Here is a 25,778-nt window from a genome sequence, read left to right as displayed (position 1 = left end):
ACAATCGTTTGAGATCGGTCAACTAGTGTGACGTAGGCCCGTATGAAGAGGAGGAGCGCACAAGCCTTCTCCAGTCTAGATGGCTTTGGGCAAATGCGGAGCACCTTACGATGCTGAACCTCCAGCTTCTTCCAGCATGGTTTGCGCAGCGTGACGAGCGGTAGCGCATACAGCTGCCCCCGCTGCCGTGGAGATGTACAGCCGCAGCGCGGCTTGCTGGGAGATGTCCTGACCTAGAGCAGTGAGCCTGTGACGGCGGCGGCGGTTCTCTTCATCTGCAGGCAGACCTTGGTCACAGCGGGTCGGAAGGAAAGGCGCTCGTTGCAACGCCAGGAGAGTCCCGTCCAGTGCGAGTGGCGGTGATCGCTTGCGCGAGCTCGGACGCAGGCCACTGCGACGAACTTGTCCGCGCTGAGCGAGTCTGTAGGCCGCACAAGGTTCACAGCCATCGGAGCTCCCGTCAAGAGAACGCCGATACGCGCGCAGTCTCACCCGGCGGTCCCAGGCACCACACAGCAATATCACCTGCTTATATGGAGATTTACACATGTCGGGCGCCTGTGGGCAGGCTGCCCGGCACCACCGACATCGCCACACTGAGCAGAACTCCTCCAGCTCCAGACAAGGCGCCGAGAGAGACCCCACGCGAAAGCGCATGGAGCGCGCCTGAAAGAAAAAAAAAAAAAAAAAAACCTGAACAAACTGCAGCAAACGCCCGCCGACGCCACCCTTCTCAAGCGTCGCGAAAATGGGAGCGCGGCAGACAAACGCACCCGACACGTCCAGCAAGTAGCAGCAGCGGAACATGCCTCACTGTGCTCGCCCGCGCTGACAACGTCGGAGGTGGAATCCGCCCGCGCACGGCATTCCGCAAAAGCCCGTCTGCTGCTCATTAAACAAATCCGCTCATTTAGGCGCTATAATGTGCTCCATTACCTTACCGGTCACAGATGTTAGCGGTACTAGGCAATATCCCGCGAGCTGGGTTGGTTGTCGTCGTAGCTCGAGGATGAGGCAGGCGACCATCATGCGCCAGTCCCCCAGGAGGGTCCCGCGTTCCCATACCAGGTGATCTGTTGCATGAGATCCAGGCGTTGACCCGCGTCCAAGTCGCACCGCATCTGATCCAGTCCTGACGCCGAGCGACGGTAGCAGTGCTGAAACGCGTTGTTGCGCTCCGTCGGTGAAGGGGGCGTCTCAAGGGTCATCAAAGGTGACAAGGCGCTGTCTCCGGGGCTCGCTGGTGCAAAGCGGTCCACAAACCATTCAGCTAGCTCATCGTAGCTGAGGCCGCTTGAGATGGCGAGAGCGGCCAGCAGCTGCGGATTCGATTGTGGCGTGATGTGCCGCAGGGTGGTAAAGAGCCATCACGAGCTGCAATCCGCTGGTGTGCGTTTTTGCGTTGTTTTTTGTGTATGTACCTTTACATGGAGCTGCAACTGCAATCCTCCTTTTGCACAGCGATGCCCACTGACGGCGGTGTAGTTTGCGCCTCGCTGCCGCGTCAAGCAGGTTGTATAATGTCTAGCCAGACGATCAGCCCGTCCGCCGCGGTCTACATTTTCGCACTTTTCCCTCGGTTCGGGCAGCTTGCTGTCGGCCGTTGGTTGGCCTGCCCGAACCTCTACGCGGCGTGTAGCTGCCAGCGCCTTGCGGACGAGATTGAAAAGTACGCGCCGGACGCAGCTGCAGCCTCTACTTCGCTGCAGAAGCGACTCCAGTCGGTGGAGTAGGACGCGTGTCGCGCGCTTTATTGACAGTGGGCTCGATGAGGATGGAGAAATGGTCGGAGCCCTAGAGCGATGGTTAGCGATACCAGGTCGTCTCGATGGCGCTGGACTCGAAAGCAACGTCAATGTAGGCACCGGCAAAACCCTTCAATAAACATAGAAGCGGCAACATGAAGACTGCTACCCGCCTCCTCTCCGGCACTTTCCATCCGCGTTCGGCCCTTCCATTGGCCGAGCGCCGTCACGTGTATTCGCGCGCTTTTTTCTTGCTTCTTGTGCTGCTGCTTCCTTTCCCGCGGCGCATACCAGGCTCGGGTCACTGAGTGGGCCGAAGAGATCGCCGACAGGACGCAACTGGCGGCCATCTGGCGCAGCCAGCAATCAAACTGAACCTTTTAAAGCCGATGAAATAAATGTTTTCCCATCCATCCATATCTCTGTATGTTTGAATTACACTCAAACTTCCCATTTTTATTCTGCAAACAAGTTTACATGGAGAACAGGAACTCAAAATAGCTCGAGGAGCTTGCGGCAAAAGGAAAACGACGCTGACTTGGAAAGTGTCCACCATAATTCCATTTGAAAAAAACCTGTCTCTGACTGGAATCTAACCACAATTCCTCTACTCTCCAGACGAACGCGCAAGCCTGACTACTCCACGCCGGGCCCGCGGGAAACAGATCGTCTAGCGGTATGGTAGCGATGACAGTGAGATTTAATGAAAATATTCCTGTAAAGTGGCTTTCGCCATTTCAGCTTTTAAGCACACCTAAACGGAGTCTAATTTTGAGCTGAAAGTTTCAGAGCGTTAGCTGCTGCGCCCCAGTTGACCTTCAGCCGCTTGCCTAGCGGCGCGCGGCATGCTCGCCGCCTGCTCCTGCTTTGCACGTGTCCTGCACTCGTGTACGGAGCGCGCGGCGCACCGTTCTTCACGTCGCACATCTGCTTCTCCAGCTGCTGCGCCGCAGCGAGGGATATAAACCATGGAGCAGGCGCTCGCTTTCAAAGGTACACATATATACGCTCAGAATTGCGGAGTCTGTGGATGAGACAACGCTTAGTGCGACCGCCCGCCTACAAGTCTCGACGACCGAAGCAGCAGTACGTCGTAAAAATGAAGCTGACAGCTGAATGAGCGATGGAAACTCGCGAAGGGCGAGAAGACTTTGAAAGCGACCACACAAAGTGCGACAACAGAGAAACGAAACGATTTGCCCTCACCTACTACTACTACTACTATTACTGCTGCTGCTTTCGCTTTCTATGTCATGGCTTAGGAGGTCAGCCACTGCCAATTTTTTCTCAAGTTCAGTACCGAGTAGGTCCATTAAATCTGTTTTTGCCCAAAATCACTTCCGCCACGGCTGCGAGCCTGACCCAGAAAATTGTTTATACACACTTCTACTTTCAGGAGTTTTTGTCCGCTGCAACACCCGGAATAAGTTTTCTACTCCTGGCTCAGGAACAGCATCGCAAACAGCAGTCCTCGTAGTTTCGTGCCTATGCGGCAACTACGAGCCTGTCAATCCCCGGCGTCACCGGGTGGTGATAAAGCGAAAAGTCGAAGCTATCATATTAACAGTCACCTAATTACGTCCAGAGTACCGAGGCAACTCGGGTCTTTTCCCAGATGAGCAAGCAACACTTACCGTTGAAGGACTTTTCACGAGACTATACTGCGTGCTTCGGCGCATACCCAGCTCGCTGCAAGAAACATACCGCGATCATTGACCGCAATAAATACGAAATAGACGCCTGGTTCGTGTACATCTTTTATTCGATGATGAAAAGTGTGCCACCATTCTAAATGAGGGCTATTAGATACCGACAGGCGGAAGAAAGCCGTCGATGTCTCAAGGGTAGCACGCTCACAAGTAATCATATGCAGACAGGTGCCAGTTGGGAAGTGCAGAACAGTGGAAACCTGGCGCCATGCAGAGCTTTTCTCTAAACTGGGAGCGCAGCGCTGGTCGCTTTTTGAAACGTTATTCAGTACTGAACGCTAGGAACTAACGTGCCAGCCAGCGACCGTTATCAGGGCAATTTTTAACGCACAAGTGTATTTATAGGCTACATAAATTAGCCACTGCCACGTGGCGGCAGACATATTGGAGTTGTACGAAAATAAAGCGCATTGCAGGAACCACGGCCACTGCTGCAAAAAAAAAGGGGGGGGGGGGGGGGGGGGGGAGTCCGTAACTTTAAAACCGCGAGTCGCAGGAACATGGCCAGGCAGTGCGCCAGCGGCGCTGGCGCTTAAATACGCTAACTTGCTTCTCTGCGTGGTGAAGGGACTCGAGGAGCGAAACAGTAGGGCATTACGCGCCTACCCACAAGGGGGTCGTGCGTTCTCGCACACTCAATCGTCCTCTCAGACACAGAATACACAACAAAATGGTCTTTAATGTATGAAGATGATGATGCAACTACCGATGAAATATGCGAACTTTCTTACCGACCTCTGGCTAGAATAAACTGAAAATGCAAGCTTCACAATGATCGCCGAGATGTCGGGGTTCTCCAAAAGCACACAATGGTGCCACGAGGATGGACGTAGTGCAAAACTTGCGAGCTGACAACGGTTGCCTAGTGTGAGAGTTCACAATATGCCCAGCGATATCGCTCGGCCATGCATTGGTCGGTTGTTGAACTTGGCGAGGGCTTCTTGAGCATCTCGCGGAGTGGGGAAGGCGATCCGCGCGTCACCCGTCGGCTGGCCCCGGTCGTTGAAGCGGCGCATGACATTCTCTTTGGTCAGTTCGTAGCCCTGAAAGAAGTGGATAATGTCCTCGACACCGGCGCGGTACGGGATGTTGGTAGCGGTGACTACGCAGCCGGGCTTGCCGAAGCCATCCATGCGCGGCTCCTCGTGGCGCGGCGCCCGCAGGAGAGGTCCGCCGCGCTCCGGAAACAGAGGGCCCCGCCGGGGCTCCGGGAACAGCGGTGGCCTCGAGGAGCGCTCGAGCAGCGGTCGCTTAGCCGGGGGCCCGTCGCGGTCCCGCGGGGGGCCCCCCGGTGGCTCGAATCGGCCCTCGGGACGTATCAAGCCCGGCCGCCCACCGTCACCGCGTTCGTGAGGGCGGCCGTCGAAGCGACCCTCGAAGCGGTGATCGAAGCGGTTGTCAGGACGACCATCGGGCCGGCCGTCTGGACGCGGGTGGCCTCCCAGCGCTTGCGCTACTTCGCTGTAAGGAATCGTCTTGAGCGCTATCACGTGAGGGCCAAGGTTGGCGCCGTCTTGCAGAAAGGCCCTCTCACAATCGGCGTGGCTCCCAAACTCGGCAAAAGCGTGGCCAGTGGGAACGCCATTGGCACCAAGCATTATGTGAATGGCGCGCGGTATCACGCCCTGCGTGCTGAAGAAGTCTGCGATGTCTCTGTCGGTGACAGTGCTTGGCAGCCCCAGCATGGAAACGCAAGTGTGGCCTGGCGGCACGAGCGAGTGACCCGGCCCATGACCCAAGCCCTGCGGGCCGTGAATAGGACATGGCCCGTGACCGGGTCCAGCGGCAAGCTCTGGCCCACGCTCCGGACCCCCTCCGTGCCCAACGGGCGGTTCTTCGCGCAGGTTCCCCGGCACCCCTTCCGCACCAGTACTCTCGCCATTTCGCGCAGCGTACATGACGTCACGGCTGCCCACACCAAGCTCGATGTAGCGGTGGCCAATTTTGCGTCGCTGCATGCTCATGGCAGTTTCGAAGTCTCTCTTGTCACCGAATTCCACAAAGGCTGTGCCTGTGGCGCGGCCACTGCGGTCGTGTTCCACAACAATGTCCAGAACGTTGAGACCGGAGAAAAACTGCAATACGTCTTGCTCGCTGGTGTTGTAAGGAAGGCCCTTCATAGAAACGACCAGGTCTGCTTCGCGGGGCGGCCGGCCCTGCGGGCCTGGTGCGGAAGCGACCAGAAGCTCAGTTTGTTCGAAAAGGTCTTCCGGAAACGGACAAAGCTGGATAGGGTCTCCGCATAACACCTTGTAGTCGCCCTGAAGCGCTTCGCGGGCGTCCCACTTGTTGGCGAACCTCACCACAACGCTCTTGATGCCCGCCTCCGATGTGGCGACGCGTATGCAGCCGCCGAAAATCCGCAGCCCTCGAAAGAGGTCTTTCACGTCTCTTGGAGTCGGAGCCCCTGTCAGACCACGAATCTCGACACAGCAAGTCTCCTCCGCATGACGAGGCATGTCCCGCGCTCCACCTGGTGGTGCAGGCCCATCAGTTTTTCGGTCCGGCTTGCCATCCAATCGACGATCGACAAAGCCTGGAGCCATGCTGCCCACGTTTTCCATGTTGTTGGGCATCGCGTCGCCCATTCCGAAGGCTCCGGGCATATTGGCACCCATCTGCACAGGCGGCATCCCTCCAGGCATGCCACCGCTTACATTGGCGCCCATTGCACTCGCTGGCATTCCACCCAAGTGAGCGGGCATGCTGCCCGGCATCGCAGTGGGCACTCCGCCAGAGACGTTTCCAGGCATGTTGACGGCCATGCCGCCGCCGATGTGGCCGGCCAGGCCACTAGGAAGATTCGCAGGCACGTTGGTGGGCACGCCATCGCCCACGCTTCCCGGCATGCCTCCTCCCATAGCCTCGCCACCCGCCATTAAGCCGCCCATCATGTTGGCCGTCAGACCTGAAAGGTTTCCCATCAGACCCACAGCAGGTAGGTTGAATGCTGCCAGGTTGGGAAGCGGTGTAGGCTGCTGGCAGGCCATGTTGACAGGTCCCGCACCAACATCATTCTGTTGCCGGGCCGGCATGTTGCCGATTGGAAAGGTGGGCGCCGCTTTGCTGGGATCCGCGAAGGCCGCCGGCTTTTCGTCCCAGCCTTTACGCTCGGAGACCTGGCCGTTGGATACTTTTGATGGTTCAGCCATCCGACCGGGATCGTCAAAGCTTCTGTGTCGTTCGTCCGAGCGCGAGGACCGCGATCGGTCCTTGTCCCTACGGTACGGAGGAGAGCGGCTATGGCTGCGGTCCCGCCGCGACGTCCGGCGTCTAGGTGGCGAGCGGTCTCTCAGCGGTCTTCGCGATCGGTCGTCAGGGCTGGGACGGCGGCGCTCCTCTTTCTTAGCGGGCGCGGGCGTCGTGTGCTGGGCACGCGCATGGTCGATAACGCGCTGCATCTCGGCGCGCGAGCTGAGCAGAAGCTTGATGCGCACCTCCTTGATTTTGCCGCCGTCACGCTCCATGGCTTGGCGTGCATCTTCATCGCTGCCGAAGGCGATGAACGCGTCGCCCTTCTCACCGCCCACAATGTGCACACCGCCCTCGGGTATGGTGAGGCCCTGGAAGTAGCGGCGGATATCCAGGGAGTTTGCCGCCCAGGGCAAGTTCTGCAGTCGGATGATGATGGACATGGTTCCCTGCAAGGACACAGATGGTGGCCGCCTTGAGCAAGAGATTGCGGCATTGCCTCCTTGGTCCGACCACTACTGGCTATAAAACTGCATAACTTTTTCGGGACCACTCTGGCACCGACTGACAATACAAACCTGGACGGTGGCTTCAGCGGCACTATCGCACGGGTTGAATTAGAAAACAAGTAAAAAAACGCATGTTCACCGCTTTATGGCAATGCCAAATTTGTCTTTTTTTGGTATAATACTGTGATTGTATAGATATGCATCTTGTCACCTGATTAATGCAGTTTGACACCTTAACATCTGAGGCCTTGATGTATGGTTCATCATACGTAAGTTTTGACCAAACTTCACTACAAAATGCCACCTCCTCCAAACAGCTGTCAGGAGTACAGTTAAGAGAACTCCCTCGGCACGCCATATTTCTCAAGGTGAATAATAAAAGTAGTTAGGTTTGAATTTACAGGCATAGTCGGCCGCGTTACATTGTGTAATGCGCGCTTTGTCATGCAACGCGACCAGAGCAAAAGCGCTTCATATACCACGTGCATGCCGCAACAAGGCGCACCTGGGGCTGGCCCGAGCATGTAAATCAGTATCCGCGGTGCAGCATGTTCCATGCTTAGCGTTTGTTTACCTCCTTTTGCCCGATAACAGGATAATAAACTTTGCAAAGCTGAAACATCTTTCAGAGTTTAGTTGAAAGCTATTACACTGCTACTTTTCTATAAATTGCACAATCATCAATTTTGTATTCGTGTTTTGCAATGCAATTGCCAGAGTGTTCGGAATGGCGTATACTTTTTTTGTTCAAAACAGAAACAGGATGAATGGTATAATGGCACAGAACGAATACAGTGGAACCTGGTGCCTGTTTCGGTTAGTTGCAATATGTTCACGAGTCGCAAGTCCGGACTCGCATTCAAGTAATGATCTGACGTGCAAGTGAGTCCGGCTCAGATCATGGCCTGTGTTCTTGTGATGACGGTGAGCACTTTCTTTTGCTTGTTGACAGCGGACGTGAGGACATCTAGCCGCGACCAAGGGCATTTGATGGCAGAGCGACTTGGCGATGACTCTGGGCGACCAAAAAATGACATTCGAAACATCCTTTTCTGCGTGTAATCCCTGGCATAATTTGTACAGTTCGCACACACGATGAATGCTGCCACTGTTGTACAACATAAGGTGGGCAGAGGCCCAGTCATGCCTTTCATAACGTCCAGTTCATGCGTGCTGACAACTTACTATGAACATCATGATAAGGTTCAAAAACAAGGCAAGAATTACATGTGGTGCTTCACCCATGTGAAATATGTCAACCAAACTGCTTGAAGGAAAAAGAAACATAGCCTTGAAAGCTATTTCTCATATTTACCAGCCACAGAGAGCGGCAAAGAGTCAGCGTGAGTTACAAGATTGGGGTTGCGAGTTCGGCGAGCTGAACGTGTGCGAGTTTGTGGGAGCTCGCAGGTTGACCAAACTTTTTTTGTAAGCGAGCGAGTGAACGCACTTTTGTCGAGTTATGACTGCAAGAATAGCTGCCAAGACCGAAACTCTCAAAAAGGAGCCACAAAATTTTAAAAAGTAGCCAAGAAAGGACCCAACCTGCAGCCCAAGAGCCAAAATGTCAAAAGAAGTCAATAGCGCCAAGGCACCCTAAATATGTCATCAAAGGCAGCAATGTCGAGAGAATATTTGTAATTCTGGCAGGATAGAGAGGAAATAGCTGTGAGAAATATGAAGCTATAAGAGCATCCATAACTGAACAAAAAAATACCGACAGTTGCAATGAGTTTCTCTCGGGTAAACCTCTCCCTTATTCGCGCCGAAATATGGCACACAAATCACACACAGCCATCTAAAACTTTCAATACTACGCCAGGCGATATACCCGATTCAATCAGAATTGGTTAGAAATCCTTCGTCTGCAATATCGGCGACCCAAAACACGCAGCTTTCACATGGTTCATATCGGTGGCGCCATCTAGGTAATACAAAATTACATTTATTTCAGTAGTCACGAAGCAAACTTGTTTAACCGGGGGAGTAAAACACTAACATTTCCTGCGCTCAACACTGTTAAAGAAGCCAAGAAATCTTCAAACCAGCCGTTTCAGAATGTTGGAAATCATTGCAGCTTCAAGGTAAAACAATCGTTAAAGATATGTTCACGGATGTGCAACAGACGGCGCCACCAAAATCCGGCATCGCTACTGTGATGCCCAAGACTTCTACATGGCCTCCTTGGATGCCCGCCGTTACAAAGGGTGTGACAAATAAATCCAATCCAATGCAAAAGATCCTTGTTTCGAGGCGCCGACACTGTAGGCAACGCAAATTTCCAATTCTCAGCGAACAAGGTAAGCACAATCCATTGAAAATTAAAAATGAATGTATGTCGTCTATGCGCCAAATTTAGGCGTAAATAAGGGCACCCTATCGGTTAGGCGAATAATGTAATAGCGGGGCGCGAATGTGCATGCTCAGAGTAATTACTGCACCCTTTGCCTATTACCGCAGCCCTCCACACGTGTGCATTATCACCCTGCTATTGCCCTATCACCGGTCCCCCTATCTTAAAACTCCCTAGCGAGCAGTTCAACCGAGAGCATTATGCACATGAGGACCCCAGGGCCCATATTACGAGTTTGCATGGTTACCGACAGTGTCGCTATCTCCCCAACCTCAAGTCCGCTGATACACGGAAACACTGGAAACGAAGGTGGGGAAAATAGCAACACTCTCGATAACGACACAAACTCGGAATAGAGACCCTGGACAAAGATGCGGAAACGCACGAGGTATTTCTCAAAAGGTGAAAAGCATATGCATAACGAGTTTAGTCCTCGCTAGAGGAAAAACTGTTCCTAAGCACAGCCATGGCCATTTGAATTCCCATACAAAATGTGGAGTTTGTGGCAGTTTTTTTTTTTTTGCACGACATTTTTTTGCATGACTTTGCAAGCCATCCTGAAACATGTGGCAGTTCTTACTACTTCGTTACGGTGTCACACAATTAGTGCGAAGTTACATATAACTCACAAGACGTTACTTCAGCGATTTTCTACCTTTATTTCTTTTCCTTACGACATGAGACTTCACAAGACTAGCCATGATCACACGACTTGGTATAACGTCAAATGACTGAATATTACAATATACCACTCAGCAATTAAACTTCTAACGACGATACATGACTGATGTATATATATATATATATATATATATATATATATAAGATGATGAGTAATGAGACCTTATGGGACCATTACTTTTGCCATCGACACATTCTGGGGACACTTACGGCGGCAGCTTTTCCGTCTCATGAGACATATAAAGGACTTTCAGCCTGACAATTTCTATCTGTGCTTTTCGTAAGTTGTAAGAATTTTTGTTTGAGAAGGCAGAGCAACCTACACGGCGGAGGCAATGTGTCAATAAACAAGAACTCCAACACATTTCATTTGATGCTTTTAAGGGACAGTGTTATTGACGTATAGGCGCCGCATGATTAGTCGGAAGGCTGAAAATGTGCATACCAGAGCCGGATTCATGCAGGAGAGAAGATGCGAGCAGGCAACAGTGCGGCGCATGAGCAGATACGTACAGCATCAAATGCATGCTGCGCACATGCAAAGCATTCACGCACTGGGTGCATGCCGCCCTTCAGTTTTATTGAGCACAGGAAGCAAAATGCACAAAGAGCGAGGGAAAAGCCTGCCGTCATGATGCATACTCCCGGAGCTAGGACTGCGTTGTTTTTTAATATGCGGCGAAAGTTAGCTGGGAAACTGAAGATGGTGACTAACTGCGAGCAACGGCTAAAAAGCACGCTTCTCGGCCAAAATCTAGTCAACCCTAAAGGTGTAGAAACGGCATCGAAACGTCGGTTATCCAGTGAATCTTTGACTCACTCGTTTGTCTCTAATTTTGCTCCTGATCAGGCAGATCTCTGAAGAAATGTTCGCATTGAAGTCAGTGCAGCCGTTGCCCACTGTACGCGGGCAAGGTGTGGGTGTGCCATCTGTGCAGAAAGCACTCCAGAATGGACCTCTCCATGTAAGGCACGTAGCCTGGCAGGCAAAATCATTCAGTTCCCTTCTGAACCGGTTTCACATGTCAAGCATTCTGCCACTGCCTTTATTCTCCAATTAGAGTCACCTTGAAATGCGTTACAGCTAGCAGGACCTCCTGCCCCACGCTGGCCAAACGTCGAGCTCGGAAGGTGCGCTAAAATACACAGCGATAAAAAAACATGGCAAAGCAGAGTGAATATTGAGCTTTCCTCAGAAACTATGAGGTATGGGATTTAAGCTTTCAAACCAGTCGGAATTCGTTGGGACGTTTCCTTTGAGGGTTGCTGCCCCGTTTACATGTACAAAAAGATCATACATTGGTGGCGTGCCCACCAGCCATCTTTCCTTTCCTTTAGATTGCAAGTTTTATTATTGTAACAAAACGAACCAGTAATAAGAAATCTGTTCAAATCCATGACGGTGGCAGTGACAAAAGGAAAGGCAAAAGTTGTGCTGTAGTCGGGAAGATTGTGTGCTTTCACTAAGAGTTCCATCTTTCGTTTTATCTGGGGGCTGAATACTAGGGTCCCCAACACAATAGGGCACCCAAGCATCGCAGGGTGGCGCTGCGGGCGCGAGGGTGCCTCGATGTCAGCGCCGCTGTTCAGGGTGGTGCCATCCTTTGACCGGCCCCATGCTGCCTCTTTTGCGCTGCGGCGCCATGTTGAATCACGACGGGCGATCGGTGCGGTCGCAGTTGCTTGGTGCAAGCAGCTAAGCTTGCGTTGTTCGAGGCTGCGGATAACTCGCTGGTGGTTTTACTTATTTGAGATTGTTAGACCGCGTGTCTTACGAGCTTGCCAGGTCAACAGAATGAGCATTACAAGAATTTGTGTGTGCCGATATGCACTGGGTGAACCCGTAAAGGACTAGGTTGTTTTCATTTCCCCTGGGGCTGAAAGGGAAGATAGAAGTGGGACCGACGGAAAATAACTAAATTATATACCGGCAATGTAAGTTTCAAGACAGTTTTGACCTATATTTCGTTTTGAAGATTGTTTTTCTATTCGCGTAGTGTCATAGCTAGAGTCGAGTGAAGATGCTGTTTGGTAGCGATGTCTCGCGGATCTCAAATCAAGGCTCCTAGCTTATTTCTTTAGATAAGTACATATTGCACCGTTGTAACCGCAAGAGATGTAGTGAAATTTTGTTTGCGGGTATATATTTGCAATACGATAAATGCGATGTTCATTTATTGCCATGCTTCCTATTATGTTGCACAGCAAAATGCCTAAGCATGATGTGACATATGTAAACATGCCGCCAACACGCATTATATTACTCAAATTTTTTCTGGGTTTTCTGGATTGGTACCTGTCGTAGACTGCGCATTGTTTATAAATATGAGAGGTTCGGTAATGTTCAGCAAAAGTTTTATGAAAACGATCTTTTCATCACTTTTGATAATATTCTTCAAAGTATTTCTTTGTATCACTTTAAATTAACCTTAGTAATCACGTTTGGTGTTTTATCTTTTTTTAGTAGCACTTTGATGAGGACGAGTTAGGAGAGAAATTGATAGGATGGATGCCATCTGTTAAATTTCAGAGCTTTGACCATGCTCTTATATAACTGGATAATATAACTGGAGAATATAATTTCCTCAAATTCCAGTGATTCGAAACAATAGCAACTATTTATTCAGCTCAACAGAAGCCGAGTAAACTCTCTGCGAGATGGCCTGCCAAATGTACACCTCCTGGAGAGGAACACAGCAGCTCCTCAATTGTTGATGCAGAGGCCGGCTAAGCGAATTTGAGGATTGTGACGACAATTATGGCAGCTATACTGTGCCGATGTCAAATTGGTGTAGAGTGCTTTGTTTTAACTGTTATACCACACTCTACATATAAAAAACCAGTCTTTCTTGCTCGCTAGTTCGTGGTTGATGTCTTTCCTTTTTTTTCATTTTCAATATTGTTGCGAATGCTTTCACACTGCACACATCAAAATGTTTGCCCCAAGTTTGTTACGTAATTCGTGATTTGCATCTCTTTTCACGCTTTGCTTTCATATCTTTTCTACAAGAGTTACAACCGACTATTCATACACAATATATATGTCCTTCTGGCTCGGTAATTTATATTACAGTTTGCATTTTTTCCATGTTCGTCTGCACTCAACATTAGAAAAAGTATTTGCATTCTACGTGAAAAAAAAAAAAAACAGCGGAAGCGACGAAGAGTACAGGGGCGGCGCTGGAAACAAAAAATAAAATTTCATGAAAAAAAAAATTCAGTGATGTTTCCAGCATCGACCAGTGTACTTGTTTGCATTATGAACATGTCGTTTCGGCTGTTTTTTTTTTTTTTTCACGTACCAGGCAGCAACTGGATCAACAAGCTACGTTTTTTCAAATTCGCATCAGACTCGATTTTGTTGTCTTTACTGTCTGCTAGGGGTGAGGTTGATAAGTTACGTTACATACTTGTCTGCATCAGCAATAAACATCAACCTTTAGGCGTCTAGCATTTATTTTTACAGCAGCCTGACTGTTCAGTACCCAATCAAAAAATGTAGTTCAGGCATCGCCAAAATAATGCAGCTTTTCCAATCAAACCCTTTATGGTCGCTTTATTTTTGCAATGAAAGATTTTTTAAAGTCGATTACTCTTAATTTCGGATTTAAAATTTTCAGAAAACAGCATCTATAGTTTATGATGACCTCACATTAACCATTTGTGTAGGTTCACATGCATAGTTTAATAATCAGTAGGGATCGCCTTGAATAAAATAAAGCAGAGGAATCGCAGTCGAGCAACCGGGGCATATGTCCATGGTACAAGCGAACTCTACATGCGAGAAAGTTCACGGACTTCCGGCGAATGGGCGCCCATGAGGAAAACGAAACGAGTGAAAAGCTTACTTAATCATGTATGCTATCAACAACTAGAGAAGTCGGTTTTCGAGGGAGCCGAGAAGAAAAGAAAAACCGCTGTCGCAACATTCGTATACTGAAGTTCACGCATCATTAGTATATACCAGAGTCTGCCTGTAAACAGATGTAATTGCTCCTTGTAAGCAATATACGGCCAAACAACTCGCATTTTCACTTCGAATGATTAGAAAGAGACCGACATCAGTTTCTGCAAGCTCATAAAAGAGACACAGCCCGCGCAAAGAAGGCAAATCCAACCACAGGGCGCGAGCGGCTGACGTGCGGCTGTCAACAAAACTACGAATAAAAAAAAAAGGCCATGTGGAAAACAATAAGATGATTGCTTCAACCCGCACAGGGCAGCAGCACATGCCGGCGAAAGGATGTATCAAATATTACCAGGTTTTCCAATCCCACAGCCGCACAAGCTGGGCCACTTGAGGTCGTAAAATTAAGTTGTACAATTACGTATTGGACAATCAGATGTGTAAAACGGCTATTGAGAGTGAAATTCCACACAGTGCAATACTGATGAAAAAGACAATTCAACTCAAAGCCTTCTGAAGCGCCGAAATCAAGCATGGCGCCATTACGCATGCTAGCGCAGCGGATCCCGTGTGCTTCAATATGGCGGCGTCGGCGAGGTTGTCTCCACCCTGGACGAAGTCTACAGGCGAGCTGTTGAGACAACCAGCAACACAACAATACACTTCCCCACATTTCGAGCGTTGCAGAACCACACCAGCCATGTTTTAAACTCAGCTATGACACCTATTTGCATGCCTGCAAAGCCACGGCGGCGGGCCGGCGCGAGCACTCACAAAGAGAGGTAACACGAGCGACGCGAGCAGCACACGAAGCCGCCAGAACATGTTCGATCAAGCGCCGCATCAGCGCTGCGCCCAACCAATGCTTCAAATTTTTGCCGCTTGCGGAGGAGCGCGCTCTGCAGTCGTGCAGCCAAACTTGAGGTTGGGTTCCCTATGGACCGTTTTCCAGCAAAGCACGGCTAATATAAGGGACCGTTCACTTCACGCATTTTCAACTCTGCAGAAATATCACTCTCACCTATCTCTCTCCCCAGCAAAAACCATCCCTGCTGAGTACTGTCTACAAAGTAACCTCACCCTACCACCGTAAAGAATTCAGTTAAACAATGAAAGGAAGCACAGGCGGTCCAAACTGGAAAACGCTACAATGGTGAGCTACCAGAGAAAAGAAAGGTCCATTCTCTGGCCATCACTCCAGGTTCGGCCTTATATCCACTGAAAGTTCTCGGCTAATACTTTCGTGTCACGGTGAAATTTACACACCTGGAAGGAAAATAGAACTTTCCTCTTTTTTCAGGTGCTTAAGCACTTCCATCTATCAACAAAAAAAGTTCAAATCTGTGTTGCCTTTTAGCTGATGAGCCCTCTTAAACTTATTTGGAAAGGAATAATGGTACCAGGGCTTTCCTTCGAAAACGTGGTTTTGTGCAGGCAGAAGTCCAGTCGGGGTTAGAAATAAATCAAAAGATCTGTGGGAAAGTTAGCACTTGGAGCCCATGGCAAAACTACAAACGAAGCAATCCAGGGAGACATGTGCTGGGCCTCTTTCGAGGCACGAGAGGCTCAGAGCAAAATACTGTATGAAGAACGCCTAAGGAAAATGGATGACAACAGGTGGGCAGAAGTACTCAAATATTTATACCATAACGGCATTGACTCACAGTGGCGGAAAAGGACAAGAAAACCAGTATGTAGAACTAAAGAAAATTAAACGACAGGTGAAGAACGCAGAGGCTAAAAACTGGAATAATTCAAAGGAAAAGTAGCTGACCCTAGACATATAAAGAAAATAGAAAAATCGGATCAAAAAGGAAAACCTATCACAACTCATGAGGCAGGGGTCTTCTTTTTGAAGCTAGATCGGGATGTCTTAGAACCCGAAGCTACAGAAAAAAGTTTAATCAAGAAGATGAAACTCGTGCTATGTGCAATAGATGCCCAAAAACAAATGAATATTTTATACTTGAGTGTGGCAGTATCCATCCAGGGCTTGATGCGAACATAGTCACTCTATCTGAGGCACTGGGGTTTAGAGGTAACAAAGGAAGCATGAACAAATCGGCGGTAGAGGTAAGTGACGTTTGGAAGATTGGTGGATAAATACCAGAGAGGGGACGCATAGAAGCTAAATCGAAATTAATCATGGGTATTAAAAGATAACATGGGACTAAAGGTCGTTAAAGTAAGCGGATTATCTTAAGTTAAAAACCATAAAAATGAAAGGTTGAGTACGATGATGACTATCACCACCCCATTTCAAAGGGATTGCCCCCCAACATCCACCATCCATCTATCCTGGCAACCGCCAGCTCGCTCGTAGCAGCTCAACGAGTACAGTTCGATCAGGCAGGTATGTTCTTAAGTTATTTCGGCTCCCTGACGTATACAGCCTTCTGGTAAATATTTATGGAAGAAAGTCAAACAATTTCTGTCCTCTTGCAAAAGCCCAAAAAGTTTCACTTGCAGTGTAGCTGGCATTTGAATATATTCGCTGTACATCACGTAGGAACGTGCAAATACTTCCTTAGACAGACTTCTGCAGGCTTTAAACCGTCCTATGCAGCACAACAAGTTTTCGTTCATTTAATCTTCTGCTATTGTCACTGTTTCGTCCTTTGACAAGAAGGGCAGGGACGTCAGCACGTTGAAGGAGACTTCATGCCGATCTCTTTTGTGTATTATCATGCCACAGATGATATTGGCATAGAGTTCTCCAACGCTGAAACTCTAAATTTTCTAAAGCATTCATGATGCAGTATACAGATCTTTTGAAAAATAACCCCCGCCCCCCAGCAGCCTTTTTTTTTTTTATATATATACTCTGACGGGAATGCCCGGTGCACTGCTGCCTCATTTGCATCCATTCACGAGAATATCATTGAAACGGGCAAAGTTAAGTTTCAAAATGCACTTTTGGGCCACGTATACTGCCATATAACTAATAATTTTAACCACTTTTCAACCACTATAAACATGTACAGTGCTAGGCACTTGTTGGTTCTGCATAACGAGGGAATTAAGTTTCATCTAATTTACACTGCATTGAGCAACTGAAGCTCATGCTTTGGGGCATAGTTTGGCCTTTGTCACTCACATTGAGGAGCCATTTATTGCTTTTGAAGGGGCGATTGACACGACAATATAATTAATGCTTCGAGCAAGGTAATAAAATGATAGGCAGTTGCATATGGGTGTAGTGATGAGGAACTGCTCTGGCTCTTAAAAAAGATACAAATATCCACTGGGCTGCTGGAGCCAGATGATTTCAAACAAGTGCTCTGTACAGTCTGCACTCACATGAGATAATCACTAAATGCTTAAATTAATTCCCAGTGACTGATCAGTGGGAGTATGTGCATACAACATATACGGAATAAGTGCACATATGAATGCGCAAATTGTACCGAACTTAAGGCATTGGACATGACAGACACCATATGTGAGCTGCATTTTGAAGAGAAATAAATATTAAGACTACGTACATGCATATCATCAAGAACCGGGAAGTGCGCATACAACGTGGCGAGCCTTCTCTTTCGTGCGCGTGCTTCAGAAATCCCAATTATAACGATAACTCCAGAGCATCCCGATCTCGGATCCATCAGTTACAGACCTGATACTACAGCCAAGAGCAACGCAGTAGTTTCTCCGTCGAGGTTTGCTCATTTTGCTATTTGTGGGTTGTAGAGCACAATAGAATTGAAATCAAAATGACACGAGAAATCAACGAAGATATGCACAAGGGCGATCTTATCGCAAAAAACACATAGGAAGAGGTCGTAGGTGCGTCAACATGCTACGTGCAAAGCTTCGCATACAATCAGTATGGCACTCTTAGCGATTGCATTCTTTCTTTATCCTCCTGAGTCGCAACTCTTCCACTCCCTAGCTCTGTCCAGACTGCTCTGCAGTGCCCGCGTATCAATGACTGGCTCTATGTGTTATACAAGACCCTTTGAGCCTACGCGTTCCGCGCAATTCTGACTTGCTCACTTTTCCTGGCGACGTCTGAGAGCTGTTTTTGTGTGTGGCATTGGGTAGACTACAAGTGTGGTGGCAGCGTGAAACTGTGTGAGCTTGGCATGCTCTGTGCTGCCACCGTAAGCACGCGGCTACAACAAAAAAGCGATAAGGACCTTATAGGTCATCATTTGCTCAGATAATGCACTCTTTACTGAACAGCTGTCTTATCCTAATTACAGAACGTCCTCGACAGCGCATTTACTCCAAGGAAGAGTACGGTCAACCCGTAGCGGCAGTTGAAGTAGTCAAGGTGCTGCCAGCTCCAAGTGAAATAAAACCCCTCAATGAACGAAAAGTAGCGCCATCTCCTCTCTCCTCCTCCGGAGCCAACGCTCCTTCTCTCGTGTTTCGACCGTGGCTCCGCCTACACGGTGCGCGGCTAGCAGACGGTCTCTGGAGCAGGCGTTGGTAAAAGCCCTGGCGCCGGGTCTCACCAGAGCATTTCAGCTTGCATTTTGTCGCAGCATGTTCACGTTAAATTACTCACTGCTGAAACATCAATACAGAATACCAAAAAAGATTTTGAACTAAAATAGTTTCAGCAGCCAGTGTCTTACACCATACCTATGCGATTTCGGCGTCAGTTCAACTCTCATTCACCTCTGTGTGTCCAGCATTCGTCACCCGTCAGCCAAACTGCGCGGTATGCTTTAGAAAAAAATTGTAACTAGGCAGCAGAGGAGAACCACTTAGCAACAGTCTGAGTATGGTTACTTTGCATTTAGAGTGATTTAGAGCTGCCGGTAAACTTGAGAAGCATGGCAGCAGTTGCCTTGTATGTGTTTACAGCGTCAGCTGCAGATCTACCACCGCTTGCACGTGTGGCGTGCGAAATCGCGAACTAGCACACCAAACAAAAGCAAAGCACGAAAGATGTGGCTTTATTCGGCCACCTAAGAGCCATCACTGCTTCGTTAAATGCGGTGACACATTCAAAACATGCAGTAAGCTCACATTCACGATAAAGACAACACCAGAGTACAGCTGTGTCGTTAAAAAGCAAGGACTTAAACTGTAAAAAATATGATGCATGGGCATGTGGTAATTGGCAGGGCGAAAAAATTAACCAATCCGTACACAGTGTGTTGCAGCATATTAGGTTAGAGGTGAGCAATTGCTCACTTAACTCACAGAGCCACGACCATGGTGTTGAGAAGTATGCCCGGCCCATTCGGTGCACCAAAACCTTTTTCCATGCCGCGTCTCGATTTGCGGACGGTATTCTAAACAATGGTTTGCCATTATGCTAACGTGTGCTGCACCCGAAAGCGCAGCAACATGGTATTTCGAGCGAAGCAATTAAAAAAAAAAACGGGCGAAAGAGGCGCGAGCCGTAGCAAAACACACAGCGATGTGCGCCACAAGCACATTGTTTGGCACCACTGGAAAGGAGGCAGCCAGCACAACAAGCAAGAAATAAGTGCGCGGAACCGCTTGACGGCGCTCGGCCAACGGCAGGTTCGAAGCGCCAGACAGGAGGAGGAGGAGGGGGGGGGGGGGGGGGGGGGATACGGCAATCTTCACATTTTGGCGCTACATTTAGTTTATTGAGAGGTTCTAAAGGAAAAGACGCAGCAGCGCCACAGTGCGAGATTTTGACGCTCCCTGCCACGGCCAGTCTCGATGGGGAGCACGCGAGAGAAGCGCGCTCGCCCTTAAGACCAGCCATGTGCTCCCCATCGAAACCGGCCGTGTCCTTGCTTTATGCACTCCGCTAGCGCGGACACACACTTGGAGCGGGCCTTCCCTCGACCCACTGCCCCTAATTACTCCGTCGACAATATGAGCTTCTAAAATGGCCGAGTGGCGGTGCTGCCGTCTACTTCAATGGACGTGAGAGCGGCGCAGCGCAGCTACTGTAGCCAAAGTTGCTGATTTGCGTTACATTTGCGTCACATTACAAAAAACGTCATTACGTTTTTTGTTTTTTTTTTGCTGCAGTGTTTCTGTTGCACACAGCATGCAAGAGATAAGTGTGGTTTGCAGTGACTGAGCCATACCACGACACCAATATGCAAAAAACACTGTGACCCGGGGGCTACGTTTACGTGAATGATGGACCGAAGTTGTCTTTGGCATTTCCAAGGGTAGAAATGGACGGAAAGAGTAGGAGAACCTCTCAATAGACCACAGATCACAGAGCTGACGAGTGCCTGGATAACATGAGCGCGAGCTCCATTTTGAGCCGCTGAGCACCTAGCGGTGAGCATTTTAACATTGTTTAGGTGCACATCATCAAAAAAAGAAAAAAGAGGTGAGGATAACAAAGAGAAGAGGCTAACGAACAGCTGTGACTGAGCAGGCCTCCTTTATCCATTCAGTGAGCTGTACAGCTTCGTCAAAAAGCTCAAGGATCTCATCACAGACCAAATGCATGCTTTTGTCAAAGAGAGCTACACTCTGACAACATAATGGATTGGCTAGCTGGCAGCTCTTCAGAGCAGGCTTTCCATTGAAATCGTTTGCGATGCACACCGCTATCCTCACAGCTGAAATAAGTTTTTATGGCGTCACTTGTCATTTAGACATGAAGAGAACTTAACAGTGAGCGACAGAGGGCCAATTTCAAGTTGAGCAGTTGCACATGAGGTACTGCATGAATCAATGGCTGGAGGCTGCATTTCAGTTCTCGGAAATAAAAGCTTTATCTCAGCAACAGCCATTATCTTAATTTCGTTTTCACCTACATTATTGTACTTAAGTTTGACACAATTGTAAATGAATGGCGGGTAAGAAATGCAGGGAATATTTAATCCATAGATGCAATTCCATTTTGGCTAAGCAAATTTGCAAACCTCACTAGCATATCTGCTTTTTTAACTTGACTAGGAAACGTGCACACTGTTTTCTGACTAATATTGCTCGTTAATTCGAACCTCAATAATTAGACTTTTCGGATACAGTACTTGGTCCGGCCAGCCAAGCCCCATAGCGGCAATATGCACTTCCAAAGCGTGGGGGGCGGGATGGGTTAACTTGTTTCTACAAGCAGGCTGGGTTAGTGATGCTTTGTGTGCTCTGCATATATGTTCAGAGGTTGTGAGAACTTATGTTATTCATATGCAGCAAGAATTTGAGTCTCTTAACCTATGTTGTGCCTAAAAATTTATCGTCTTGCTTTAAAGAGCATACTTCCGCAACCACCCTCTCAAGAATTTTCCTTTACAATGGACATTGCGGAATTGACTCCGGCGTCATCCCAACTTGATACATGGAGCTCTAATACATGGTGTATTTTCAGACATGTCTAAACACGTCTGAAAATAAACCAAACGCAGCTGCCAATCAATGCTGAGCCCACAGCTGTGCACGGCCATGCCACATGACTTCGCAATGTCAAACACCCCATCGACCAACCGGCGCTCGGTCATGTATCGCATTCCCGTTACATCACTGTGCAATGCTGCCAATCTCCTGCTGCAACAAAATGGCTATGCTATCAGACACTATTAATATAATGCCAGTGAAATGCCTAGAATATAACCACATATAGCCTTCATAAACTATGAGAAAGCGTTCGCTCAGTTGAAGCCACAACAAGCATATATACTTTGTCTCACAAGATATCTGCAGCACTGCGAAAGGTAGAGGAGCCCTTGCAATTGAGCTCCTAAGTGCCTCTCGCTCCTGCACACTATAATAGAGAATTGTGCTCCTACTGTACTCCCTACCAATTTGGGGGGCGAGAGGCGCGTAGGAGCACAATTACCTACTGTAGTGCGCGTGATCCTGATTGGACCGGGGTGCCTCTGCCTTTCACAGTGCTGCAAATATCTTGTGAGATGAAATATAGGTATACTATAGAACCAGGGCTTAGAAGAGTCACATGTAAAAATGCTACGATATCTATAGCGGCTGCACGCCAACCATAGTATCCCGAGTAGGCGTGGAAGCACCACGAGAGCAATGGCTTCATGCTGGTCTTTGTTCTTTGTGCAGTTTCTCGGCGCTTCCCTCAACATCTACCAGGCCTGCCCTACATCAACGCAGACTTTCTGTGGTAACTGGAAGCGTTGTCTTGGACTGGTCTTTGGATCCAATCTAAAGCAGGCCAGATGGAGCACTTCTTTCGCCGAGAGCTGAAAGCATCACCTGCTTCGACAATGTGACAGCGTAAGGGACCTTTGCTGCAGTCAAGGCATCTGGAGTGACATCGTCAATGCCGAGTGTGCCGCTCATGGAGGAAGGTAAAAACTTAGGAGAGGCCCTGACGTCACTTTTTTGAAGACCAGATGCTGCAATGTCTCTCCTCCTCCTTTACCCTCCACATTTTCTTTCTCCGCGACACTCACGTCCCTCGGGCCCTTAGCAACGCTGTTGCTAGTGGCTAGAGTTTTCATAGCAACAGCAATGCCGTTGCTACTGGCTCGACTTGGCTAACTCCAAATTTTGACGTCACTTCTGCCACACTTTCTCTAATGCATTGGGAATGGCAAGGGCCTCTCCTTAGTTGTTTGCTTCCTCCATGGTGCTGCTGATGTCAGCTATAAAGCCAAGCATCTCGAGCATTTCCCTCTGTGGGCGTGGAAGCACTGCGACAGCAATGGCCTCACGCTGGTCTTTGTTCTTCGTGCAGGCTAGTCAACCACCTTGAGCATGTTTCAAAATCTATTAACCACTGTATAGTTGTACTTCCACGCCCTGGAGCACTGATCCAACCATTGTGTGACCTTTTACTGTTGATATGTGGTGACAGCGAGAGCAACCTTGGCCCGGAGGGAGGGCGAATTAACTATCTATTTGCAACACGCGGCAGGAAATACGTGAAAGGTCAATTTGCATGGAAACAGCGCAGGTTGCTATGTCTAATAACTTATCAGTGTTGAAATGAGACCAAAAGACTGCAACATGTGACACTGCTGACTACGAGTCTGAAAGCTGCTGAAAATGCAACGTCTGGTTTTGATAACTGGAAGAGAGATCTTTGTAGACATAAAACACTGGAACGTGTGGTAATGGAAACGTGCGCTGCATGCTCGTTTAGATGACAGCGAAGACCGTTAAAGGCGTGACAACCTACTCTTTTATAGATTCCCTCGCAGCACTTCTGAGACTCGAACAGTCTGAAGAAAACGTAGCTGACCTTATCACTGAAAAACTCAAGCTCTCTTTAATGACTGCATTGCATGTGTGCATAGAATCGGTAGGTTCTCAGAAAACAACAGCAGGCCCGTCGTAAAATTTGACACCTATAAAGCAAAAGCGCCAGTTTACTCCAAGCGATCACTGCTCAAGGATGACTGCCCTTGTATAAAGGATGATTTTTCTGCATCCATACATACGGCGAGGAAGTGGTTAATTGAATACACAAAACAGTATAATCTACCAGTTAATTTACGGCACAATAAATTAATTGCCAATGGTAAATGCAATAGCTATAGTGTAGAAAGTGATGTATAACCTCAAATACAGTGCCGACAGTGAACCTCCGCGCACTCTCCGTTCTTGCTGTATTATGACTGATGTGGGAAAGTAGAGACTTGCCAAGGGTGGCTGTACTAGTACTGTGAACACTGGCCCGAATGTTTAGTTCACTAATATACGCAGTACATTCCCCAAAATAGACTACTTGTGTGTTCTCATAAATGACTGTAGCGCCGATATTACTGCTCTCACTGAGACATGGTTGTCTGATAAGGTATTAGAGAACTGTTTCCTTGTGAAAAGAATTACAATATATACCGATGTGACAGATCATGAACACATAAAGAGCTTTTGTGTTACTGTAACCACAAGTTTAGAAATCGTGTGCTGTTGTATAACGCTATGTTTTAGGCAAATTATTTTTGCTGTTTGCTATCGACCGCAGTCTACAGTGCAGTCCACTTATAACGATGCCAGATATGATGATATATTGCTTACAACGATCAAATTATTGGGATTTACAGTTTTCCCATTGGTCCAATGTAAAAATAAACCAGATATAACAAACGATTATCGGCGATAAATCGGATACGATAGTTTTATCGCCGCCCGGTAGATGTTTATTACGAAAATTTGACAATGTTTTATAAAAATAAAATACTAAGGAGAGAATGACATGAAAACTCTACATATGCGGTGAAAACGAACTGTCGTGAAAAAATCCGCGAGAAATGAGCACTATCATCATCGCAATCGCTGTCTTACCGCGCAAAGGGTGCGGCCGTATCGCCATCGCCGACTGTGCGTCCGTGGAAGATGGCGCCGCCCACGTAGAAGGCGCGAAAGCTCTCGAAATGAAGCAGCAGATTCATCGGGATTTCTGGCATGGTTTCAAAGTTGGAAGCCTCATGAAAAAATGCAGGCATTCGCGCTGTACGCTTTTAATGATCAAGGCTAGGAATGCCCTGCATTTCATCCAGTCGCTAATCGATTTCGTGCACGCAACAAGGACTACCGCCGGCGTACGCGCTACTGGAAGCGATGCTCACAGCGATTGTCAAGCTTCAGTTGCTGCTCAAGCAAACGTGAATTTCAGACTTTTAAAGTATGTTTAAGTTATTTTATGGCTATTGATGTATCCTGTAATAAAGTGTTTAGTGCTCTTTAGGTTGATTAGCATTGTTCAACCCGACTTACTCATCGCTGGTAAGTAGACAAGCCTATACTCACAGGAAAATACGTGAGTGTGTGCTCTGTTTTTCTCCTTTTTTTTTGCCGGTCCAGATATAACGATAATCTGTTATAACAAATGGATTTTCCGGTTTTTTCAATATCGTTATAAGTGGACTGCACTGCAGCATGCCAGTTTCTGTGAAGATTTGCATGACTGCCTCAATCGAATCTCTGTTTGCTTTTCAGGGACGGCCATCTTTCTGTTAGGGGACTTACACTTTCCAACGATTCACTGGAATCAAGACAGACCAGTGGTGGTTCCACCATGTTTGCTTTCTGAAAATTTCCTTCATGTATGTTCTAATTTCGGACTGTTGCAACTTGAACTACCAACACTTGTCACTCCCACTATGTCATCCTTTCTTGATCTTATCTTCACATCGTCGCCAGATGTGTTTCCCTATCATCATTTCACCTGGTTTAAGTGATCACCAGCAAATTCACTTCACTGTCTCTCTGCCAGTAACATGTTCACGTAGGCATCTCAAATGCACCAGAGATTCAACAAGGCTGACTTTCATGGCGTTGTAGCGAGAGCTACACTACACTACCCAGCAAGCATTTCGCAGTGTTTGGGAGAGGCCACTAGTGCACAAGCGCGAAAACGAGAGAGGAGCAACAGGTGCGCTGCTTATGATGTCAGAGCTCACGGCCGCGTGCAGACTTGCCTGCCAAGAGACACCCGAACAAAGAGAAGAATGTCATGCCAAGCGGAGATGCCATGATGCTGAGCAGCAAGAGCGCATCATGGAGTGTGCATGTGTTTTTTTCATTCGGTGATGTTAATCAACAAAATTAATATCTTGGTCATGCGCTAAGCTTCGTTGCTTAGCGCATGCGGTATTTGCCGTCAAAAGGACAGTCAAAAGGCTGCATGCAGCCTTACCGCCCCATGGTTGCCCACATCTAGGCAGGAAACAAGCACAGATGCTTTGCAGTCTCTATCCCACTCTTTCCCGCAGCAATGATGCAGCACCCACCACATGAGCTATAAGCGCCCGCAGCTACGGCACTACGGCCAAAGTGGTTCGGGTTACGGGTTCAGCCAACGGATTCCAA

The 25,778-nt window shown here is 48.3% G+C and overlaps 1 protein-coding gene across 5 annotated transcripts in view; it reads right to left on the bottom strand.

The window, feature by feature from the left end:
• Nucleotides 1-3,909: 3,909 nt before the first annotated feature.
• Nucleotides 3,910-25,778, bottom strand: part of LOC146205473 (RNA-binding protein 12) — a 64,029-nt gene continuing 42,160 nt past the window's right edge. For all 5 annotated transcript variants that reach the window (XM_084590164.1, XM_084590167.1, XM_084590168.1 and 2 more), the window contains one exon: nucleotides 3,910-7,095. In XM_084590164.1, the coding sequence (XP_084446290.1) occupies nucleotides 4,330-7,095 (2,766 nt within the window). In that variant the 3' untranslated portion in view covers nucleotides 3,910-4,329. The remainder of the gene's footprint in view (nucleotides 7,096-25,778) is intronic.

The sequence above is a fragment of the Amblyomma maculatum genome, chromosome 1 (genome assembly GCF_055883805.1).
Source record: "Amblyomma maculatum isolate TAMU_Amacu chromosome 1, ASM5588380v1, whole genome shotgun sequence".
Classification (NCBI taxonomy): Eukaryota; Metazoa; Arthropoda; class Arachnida; order Ixodida; family Ixodidae; genus Amblyomma; species Amblyomma maculatum.
The sequence above is the reverse complement of the archived record's forward strand: the minus strand, read 5'-3'. Positions and strand labels throughout refer to the sequence as shown.